This window comes from Eumetopias jubatus, unplaced genomic scaffold (assembly GCF_037043125.1).
Source record: "Eumetopias jubatus isolate StellerSeaLion01/CBP00866 unplaced genomic scaffold, mEumJub1_p1.0 scaffold_13, whole genome shotgun sequence".
NCBI lineage: Eukaryota > Metazoa > Chordata > Mammalia > Carnivora > Otariidae > Eumetopias > Eumetopias jubatus.
This window is the reverse complement of record NW_028274819.1, coordinates 65,746,391-65,756,573: the sequence shown is the minus strand read 5'-3', so window position 1 is coordinate 65,756,573 and position 10,183 is coordinate 65,746,391. Positions and strand designations below refer to the sequence as shown.

General features: G+C 36.5%; 1 protein-coding gene across 1 annotated transcript in view; it reads left to right on the top strand.

The window, feature by feature from the left end:
- Positions 1–462: 462 nt before the first annotated feature.
- Positions 463–10,183, top strand: part of DLG2 (discs large MAGUK scaffold protein 2) — a 1,243,318-nt gene continuing 1,233,597 nt past the window's right edge. Inside the window, exon 1 of the mRNA XM_028126804.1 lies at positions 463–564. Within this exon, the coding sequence (XP_027982605.1) occupies positions 463–564 (102 nt within the window). The remainder of the gene's footprint in view (positions 565–10,183) is intronic.

The window sequence follows — 10,183 nt, the reverse complement described above, 5'->3', positions numbered from 1 at the left end:
TCGGGAGCTGCAGTATTTTTTTTTCTTTCAGAGAGAATAATTTCAGCCCCCTTCAGCTCGCATGACAATCTTGTGTGACTGGGGCGAGTAGGCGGGCACATCCTTTTACATGCTAATACTGCCCCACCTCCTTTGAACCCTCCTCTAAGCGCCTGGCTCCCTTTTATTTTTATTTTATATATTATTTATTTATTTTTTAAATTTTACCTACTCCAAATTCACCATAGGGGGGGAACCCTTCTTGGTTCTGTCCCTCCCCCCACGCCTCATTCCCCAGGGAAGGGAGACCCCAAGACGCTTGTTACTTGCCCGCGTTGCTTCTACCCGCGCACGGGGATGGCTGCGCGGGGTGCAGGGGGCAGCTATCGGAGCAGCTGCTCGGTCTAGGCTGTCGCTCCATGTGCCCGGCGAGCACCGTGTTCGGGTCCCCCAGCGAGCTGCCACTGCCGCAGCCCGAAAGGAATGTCCCCTGTTGTTAAGGACCCTGACTGTTTTACCCCAATGATTTGCCACTGCAAAGTTGCTTGCACCAACAACACTTTGTCGTTGATGTTTGGATGCAAGGTAGGACGAGGTTCATGTCTTTTTAATGCATGCTGCCTCCCTTGGGGGAGCTAACAATTCCTTTTGTTGTTTGTTTATGTGTCTGCTTGTTGGGAGAGTGACAAAAGCTAGGACTTGCTCTGCCCTTTCTGGGAGCTGGCTGGGTTTGGGGGCCTTGAGAGCGCACTGATTTTTCTGGCGTCCGATGTTGGGTTGATAACTCCTTTGTGGCAGGACCCTGGTCTCTAATGTACCGAGGTTCCAAGAGCAGATCATGCCTCGGAAAGGGGGCGCCTTAGGTGACTCTGTGCTTGGGATCTTGTTATACATTTAGTTAGTAACTGGGCTTCTGGCTGCTCATTTGTGAGCTCCTGAACTCATCACAGGTTACCACTGCCTGGAGCCCCGGACCTAGACGGCCCACAGTCAGGGTTATCTGGGATGGTGGATGTGCTTGAGATGAAATTGAACATATCAGTTTGCAATTTGACACTTTTAAATCTGAGGAGCTTATTTTTATTCTAGACAGAAAATCTGGAGATGGGCTCATGTTGCCCCTAATGTGTATTTTCCTCTGAGCTTATACAATCCATTTGAAATCAACACTCAGAAATTTTATCAAGAGGTGGCGCAATTACTCAGTGAAGTTTCTAGCGAATAACTGTCCCACCCCAGATTTTTGTAAAGGTGATTCATGTTCACAAGGAAATGAGATTTGAAGAGTTTTGAAGCAGGTTACCATTTACTGCTCCTTGTCTCTAACTTTTTTGGTGGACTCAAAGATGCACCCCCTGGAAAAGATGCATAGAAAGTGGTATTTGAGCAGTCTTAGCCCATGAAGGGTCTGAGTGCATGTCCCCTTACTCCTAGGTATACGCCTTCACTTCTCTTCATTGTGAAAAGCTGGTGGGCTTGTCTGGTCTGTCTGTCTGTCTGAAACACTTTTGTGACCACTATGGTGACTCTAAGGACAGAGAGAGCATCATCTAAAAAAACTAAAATTCACCTTCTTAAGTTAATAAAATCACATGATCCCTGTTGCTCTGAAAGAGAACTCTCTAGTGACTGGGTTGGACACTGGTAAGCACCTTGTGAAGGAGAGTTAATGAAACATACACATTCAACTTCATGGATAGTGCTCAGAGGAGGTGTAAATGTAATGGAAAAATGGGGAGTTAGGATTGTGAGTTTTATACTGACAATGCACAGAGAATCTCTCTTCTCTGAGCCTCTGGTTTTCTATCAAATGAGAGGTGTAGATGAGGTGATCCTCCTTGGCTCTGATATTCTCCAGTGATCATTCTGTAAGATCATTTAATGGTAAAGTTATTGCCAAAGATTTACATTTCTTACTCAATATAGTAGACTGCACCTTAGGGTCAGTTAAAAAAATATTGATCATGCTAAAGACTAGCTAGATGCTCCTTTGGAAACCCTTGGAGAGGTCTTAGAGTTTTAAGGTTTGTGTGTTCATTGTTGTCAGGAAGATGTATGTGAGTGAACAGCACCAATAGCTAACTTGTTAGCTCCTCTCCCTCACACAACTTGCTACCCTCCCCTGTGCTTCTATCCACTCACTCTTCTAATTGTATTTACAGCAGCATCTTAGCAATGGCTACTATTTAAAATCCATTCCTATAAACTTATGAGAATTGCTTTGTAGCACTAAGTGATTATTAACAAAGGTGAATTATTTGTCAAGGGAAACTAAACACAAGCTAATAATCAAATAAGATAAGCTATTGGTATGGTAATGTTGAATATGTGTTCAACCCTTGAAACTCATTTTCTAAGAAGTTTCTTCTATGCTGTTAATTTTCCACTGATTTGCAGACATTGGAGGGAATTAGTATAATCACAAGCACACTTTTTTTTTTTAGTCTGGGGAATTACATTAGTTTAACTTTCTTTAAGTTCTCTTCCTTTTGGTGTTCTGGTTTGAAAAGTTCAGGTGGTGAGAGAGAACCACATCGATAGAGTGAAACATCTAAATCATGTGTGTTGGTAGACATTGTTCCATGGAAAAGAAATCAAGTCTCTGTGAAAATAAAATAATACTTTTAGAGGGTCTATCCCATTCCATTTTGTCAAGTATTTGAATAAGATAATTCTTAAGCCCGATATAATGGGATTGATAACTATATTGGAATCGTACTTAACAGTTGGTTAATTACAGACTGGTTGATGTAAGGCTCTCTCCTTAGAATCTTAAATATGGAAAGAATAATAGAGCCTTCTATTCTAGCCTTTGGTGAAATTCTTCAACACTATCTGAAGGATGACAACAGAACATAATGTGGAAAACTTGTATATCTTATAGGCCTGGGTTTCAAAACTAGATGCACCACCTACTCGATGTACGATTTCTCTAAGTCTCAGTTTTCTCATGGGTAAAATGGCCTCAGTAAAAGTACTGCCTTACATCCTACTATGTCACTGTGAGACATACAGTTTAAATGAGATACATTCAGTGCTTAGTACTTTTGCATTCATCAAATGACTGATGTTTTTATTTGGCCTTGGTCATTTTTACAGCTCTATTAACAAGGTGGGGTGTGTCATCACTTCTAGAAAGACCTTCTTTCACTGTTAGTTCTTTGGATAAATTGTTTATTTTTGCTGTGCACTTGATCATTGGCTTCTCTTAAAGTTACTTTTCTCTATGTAGAGTGTTTATATAAAATGTAGGAACCATTTGTATATGGATAAAACATTCATAAAACAAAGTGGATTTATGAAAACTAATGAAAAACTGACACCATTGTTTTACTCAATCAACAAATAATTCATTGAGCAATCAATAAATGCTGGACACTAGAGATGTGGCAATAAACAGCTCTTGTCCCCCATGGTCTCAAAGTCGAATGATGTGGTAGATGACTGTATTAATTACAGTGTTGATTTATGAAAAAAATATAAAATGAGGATTTTAGTTGAATCTTTGAGCAATGAAAGTGGAATTTAATTGTTGGGGAAAAAAAACCTCATGGAGATATAGATGTTAATATGGAGGCTCCAAAAATGCATTTATTCCAATTATTATCTATTAAGTTTGAATATAAGGTTATTAGGATGAGTATTTTTCTGGAAAGATACTTATTATGGCAAAGTCTAAAATCATGTTTACATGTAGGCCAGACTTCATCAGCTTCAAAAACACTTAAACTGTTTGTTCTTATTCTCCCAAACTTAGTAATGGCTTAAAGAATATTGAGTAACTTGAGCTTTCAAGGAGAAGCCCCAAATAATTTTATTTTGTTGCCCTAGCAATCTCTAGGGCCCCTGTTTGCTGCATCCTGGGTGTTATTCAGTTTAGTTAGCTGACTATATGACTTATGACTATAAATGTGAAGTGTCTTTCTGTGCCAGACTCTATGCCAGGCACTGTGATAGGCATTAAAGATACAAATATAAGTATGACACAATTCCTTTCCAACAGGAATTGCAAGTTTAAGGAGGAATATAATCCTACTCCCTTCCCTAAAATATAGAAAACTCATAGTCCCACCTGTTCTCATAAGAGAAACCAAAATGCTGTTATTCAAAAAAGAGATTTCCTATTTTATTAGTCCTCTTTTTGCCCCAGTCCATACACCATTATGGGAGTGGAATTTCCATGGAGAAGGAGCCCTTCTGAAAGCCTTCCCCTGCTCATGGTAGTTTTTGTGTTTTATCTGAAAATAGGCATCACCTTTACCTTTACTTAACTCTGTTTTCTCCACCTGCAACGATCCAAGTTCTAAATGTAATTCAGTGGCCACCTATGTATTGTTTCTCTTTCCTTTATCTTGCCCACAGCTTCATTGCGAGGGTCTGCAGCACCGTGTGTTCCTTTCCCTCACTCTCTCCTTTCCATCACCATTTCCAAGGCAAAAATAAACAAACACATATGATGGAATATTTGTTAGTTTCCGTAATATTCTAAAAGTTTAATGTAAAGCATAATGTTCTCTACAATTATTGCTTTTTTTTTTAACTCAAAAGTAGTTGTTATTGAAATTGGATTTTGCCTTAGGGAAACTCTCCCTCCCCTATCCTCTTCCCATAGCCATTTGTTAATATAACAGCTCATCTGAATCAAATTCTCAAGCCCCTAGGCCACAACAGGTGCCTTTAATATTTGTCTGATGGATTAAGATAGGGAAAAGTTCTTAAAAAATGTTATAAGTCCTGGAACGTTTTTTTTTTTCCCCTGTGAATGTTTAGACATTGCATAAACTGTCCCACCTCTCAAAGGAAAGGAATTATCTGGCAGAAAGCAACTTCCCTTTTGTCTATATGGGGACTCTCCCCAAAGAAAGAAGAATGAGAATAAGGAAGAGGTTAAAATGGATTTTTTTTTAAAAAAAGAAGAGGGAATTGAAAGGAGGAAGGGATTCTTACTAAAGAAGTAAAGGGAAAGAAAAAAAAAATCAGCTTGATTAAATATCTACAAAGGCTAGACACTATTCTAGGTGCTTTACAAGCATTATTTCTTCTGATCTCCAAAGTTATCAGGCAAACAGAGAAAGCAGGGGATGGAGGGAAAGAAAGGAAGTAGAATAGGTTGATGGGAAGGGGAAGAGACTTCAGGAAAGAGGATAAAGAGGAAAGGAAAATGTGTTGCAGGCTTCCATCCTCCAGAGCATGCTTACACAATCTCCCAAGATCAAGTGTCTATCAGTACCTCTCCAGTGGACAGTTCCCTGGAACACGCATTCAACCACCTCTTACAAGCTTCCTTTTCCTGCCTAGAAAGTCTCTTTGGGGGATAAGTGGTTTTGTTTGTTCATTTTTTTATTTAAACATAGCCAAGTTTGTTATACAAAAGAGTAGTGAGTATATCTGTCATTGTATTCATTAATAGATATATCACTATGTATATTTTTGTCATTGATAGGATAGTTTTCTGTATGTATTTTGAATATTGCCAGTCCCTGGCTATTTTGGTATGTTCTTTATTTTCATCTTAAAATAATACATGTTCACTGAAATAAATTAAAAAAACATAAAAATCAGAAATAAAATAAATTTTAGAAAATGCTATTGTCCCAGAGGACTGGAGATTGAAACTATTAATATTTTAGTGTATATTTTCCTGGTTTTTTGGTACTTTTTTGTTGTTGTTGGTCTACATATAGCTTATTTTTAAAAATGTAGTTGAAGTCATAGTGAGTTTACTTTTGAATGTTTTAAATTTATATTAGGATTTGTATATATATTTTAATAGCTGTATTCTATCTTTATCTTTGAATATTTAGGTTTTCCCCTACATTTTCTACTATTAAAAATAAAATAAAATGCACATATTGATAAATAAGCCTTTTTTGAATTTAGAATTACTTCCTTTGGGTAGTCTAGATTAAGAATTACTAACACATATTTTAAATATTTTAAAACTTTTGATGATGGGTTATTACATTTATTTTGAAGATGGCTGTATAAATTTGCACTGCCACAAGTTACTTTATGTGTTATACCATTCTCCATCTTAAATAGTTTTCTTCTACTTTATAGATTTATAGATAAGAAGTAGTTTATTCTCCTGTGAATAAGGTTACACTCTGTTTGACTTTGAGTTTATAGGAGTCCCATGCCTATATTGGTGTGTCCCAGTTTAAAAATACCTAATATGCAAAAAAATCCAGTCATTCAAAATGGGCATATTGAGGTAACAGCTATTGACACTGTCAAGACATTAGTCCCATCACATACATAGTCACCTGCTACCATGTGCCAAATACTGTTCTATATGCTTTATAAATGTTAACTCAGTTAATCCTCACAATAGAGATGGATATCAGTTATCTCCATGTTAGAAATGGGGAAGCTGAAGCATACAGACTTTAAGTACCTGCCTAAAGTCACAAAGTTCTTTAAGTAGCAGAGTCAAAATGTGAGCCCAAGCAGTTTATGTCTAGAGCCTACAACTCATTTCTACAATTAAGTATACGGCTCTCTCAAATAGCAACTTCCTATACGTGCCTTTAAATCAGGAGTCAATTTGCAAAAATGTAATTTATACATACCTTTCTTGGCATAAATTTGAATTTGAATGCAAGGCACATCTGTTAGAGTACTCAGCCTCCTTTTAAAGTATTCATTTATTTGAGAGGAGTTTGATATAATACACCATTTCCAATAGTATTCATGTCTCATTTCCTACATAAGGTTACTAAACTGTATAGGTAGTACATGACATTCTCAAGACCACACAGCAAGTCACAGAGTCAAAGCTAGAACAAGGTCTCCTAATTTGTAGCTTAGTGTTATTTTTCTATGCCATGATCTCTAACTATGAACTAGAAGTTCTGAGAATCAAGGTGAGAGAAGAGAAACTGACAAGTTTTTATCTGTAAAAAGCAGGAAAAATAACACCTTGCTTACAGGACTATTGTAAGAATTAAGTGATATGTCACATATGAAAACATTTAACACAATGCCTGGAATGTGGTAAATATTCAGTACATATTTTTGTTTTCCATTTTATTAAGGCCACTTTGCAAACTGGTGGAAAAAAATGGAGGTTGTTGGTAGTCAACTGAAAAGTATTCTTCAGTCAAATACATTGAAATTCATCTGTTAGTAAAGGAGGTATAGTTTAACCTAATATTTAAGTGTTTTAATGCCACAAAAGGCAGAATCTAGACGTTTACATAATTTGCACCAAAAAAAAAATCCTAGATTAAATCTGACCCAGAAAGAGAAAATGAAAAATGAGCTAATGAGTGAAGCAGGAGCTGAATATCCCAAGAAGCAGGTTGCATAAACCTTGCGTCCCATTTGACAAAGGATACTTGCCAGTTCAAGGTCCTTTTCAATTTTTTTACTTGCAATAGTGGAAATGGGGGGGGGGCCTATATATCAAAAGATGAGGAAGTTTAAATGTTATGCAGTCACTAAAATATGTTCACAGAAAGGAACATTGAATCATAGAATTTAGGATCTTGAAAAATCTGAGACCTTGTTATTTGTTATGAAGGCTTTTGCTTTGTAATCACTTATGGATTTCCCAGTGAAGTTTCGAAGTCCCTATGGTAAAATCATGTCCAATCCTTTCTGAATTAAATTACTTCAGGATTCCTGTGGTACCCAATATTTAATGCTCAAATATTTATGCTGTTCAGTTGTAAATTCTCTTTTCTTTTTCTATTGTCCATCTAAACTGTGACCTCCTTAGGGACAGGGTCCATAGCATATTCATTTAGTATAGTACCTAAGAGATCTAGTAAATGTTCCATAAAAGGCAGTCAATAAATACTTGTTGAATGAGGGAATTCTATAGGTGCTTGTAAATGTTTACTGAATGAATGAGTGGAAAAAAGTGTGTATTTTGTTATCGTTCATTTGTTATTTTCATTTGGCAGTTTGCCTCTGAGAACCTCTTGTGCTATCAAACTTCCTAGAGTTTATGTTTCCCTGAAGCATAGACTAGGCATTACTCAATATGTTAACTTGATGTGATGGTTAATTTTGTGTATGAACTTGATTATGCCATCAGGTGCCCAGGCATTTGGCCAAACATTATTATAGGTATGTCTGTGAGGGTTTTTCTGGATGAAATTAACATTTGAATCTTTAGATTGAGTAAAGCAGATTGCTCTCTTTAAAGTGGGTGGGCCTTATCCAATCAGTTGAAGACCTGAATAGAACAAAACAGCTAAGAAGGAACTCCTTCTGCCTCACTGCTTTGACCTGGCTATCAGTCTTTTCTTGCTTTAATCTCAAACTGAAACATGAATTCTTCTCAGATCTCAGGCCTGGTTGGCCTTCAGATTAAAACCATCAGCTATCTTGATTCTTAGGCCTTCCGACTTGGATGAAAACTGTAAGTCAGCTCTCCGAGTCTCCAGCTTGCTGACTGCAGATCTGGGGACTTCCCACCCTCAATAATTGTATAAGCCAGTTCCATATAATAAATCTCTTTCTCATTCTGTAAAATTCTAACTAATATACCTGGTATCTAGGGTCAGATCCCTGGACATGTCATCACTAGTAAGTCATTCTTGTCTAGTAAATTACAGATGAGCTAATAGATTTTAATTCACTTGAATCTCTGTGCCATGGGGATCTTATTGCAGTTAAGCTTGTTTTCTCAGAAGGTCCTGGATTTATTTCATTAAAAATCACAGATTATACCTCCAGATATAATACAGTAGAAATCATTCAATACTACTTTAATGAATTTTTCATCTATATTTACATATATAAATGTTTGTCAGCCTATGAACACATTATACATTGCAGTGATTATTAAATATTCAATAATAATTTTACTATGAAAATTTAGACGATCAGATCAAAGAGAATAAGAACATTGTCCTAAATTATGGCTTCTGGAAACCTTATAAATAACAATATTTTTTAAAACATGATTTGTGTGTGTGTGTGTGTGTGTGTGTGTGTGTGTGTGTGTAATTCCTAATATAAAACATTTTTTTGGTGGTGTTCCATTGCATTATCTTCATTAAAGTTTTGCCCAGGTTTCTGAGATGGTTAAAGCATTTTATTTGATGAGAGGGCACACCGAAAATAGTTATAATATCTAAAACGTTGGTACAATACATTCTAACTGCTTTAATATCCACATTAGGCATTAGGCCAACCAGGGATTAAAATCACTGCATTATATCTCAAATAATGGTAGCATCAAATTATGATTAATGGCATCACTTTCATAAGATCTCAAAAAATATGGTGGCTTGTCATTTGACTTGATATCTAAGATTAGGAAACTTCGATTTTTCCCTTGGAACTATGTCTCATGTTCTCACTATATTTGGGAAAAATCTCCATTTGGGGAAAGGTAGATACACTTGCCATTATCAATGTCTAGCTTTCTCTTGCTATTATATTTAGCATTATGGTTGGCAACTCTTGGTTACTCAAACACAAAAAGATACTGTCACTGCCTTAGGACTCTTTCAGTTTGGCTAGTGCATGAGCACTAAGAGAAACACGTGGAGAGGAAAAAACAACCAACAGGGCAGGTTGGGCAAACTCTTATTGAATGCTCACCATGCACAAGGTCCTTTTCTAAGAACTTTACATGAATTAACTTACGTACTATTCAACATAGCTCAGTGACAGGAGCCGTTAATCCTTATGTGATACCGTCTCTTCATATGTACAAGAATGTACATATTCTTCATGGTACAACTAATACCAAGAAGGATCCACAAAATAGTTAATTTTCTTTCTTTCTCTTCTTTCTTTCTTTCTTTCTTTCTTTCTTTCTTTCTTTCTTTCTTTCTTTCTTTCTTTCTTTCTTTCTTTCTTTCTTTCTTTCTTGTAGTATAGTTAACACATAATGCATAATAGTTCACATTTTAAAAGTGTCTCATGCTTTAATAGGTTGGGAAGACCTGCTACAGGTAACAAGAGGACAAAAGAATCAATGATTGCTTTAATATAGTTAAAGAAGGCTTTTGGAGTTAGCTGAAATTAATCTGGGTTTTTCAAGACCTTGATCTAGGTCAGAAGAAAAAAAAGAGTTTGACTTCGGACTCAAGTCTACTACTAATATCTATAATCCAATTCTTCTTTGCCAGTGTTGAAAGAAACTAGTGGCATGATATTAAAGGTGTATCTTCTCTTTGGTTGGAAGAAGGGAAGGGAGAAAGAATGAGGAAGAGGCAGAGAGAGTGGTAGATTTTACCCA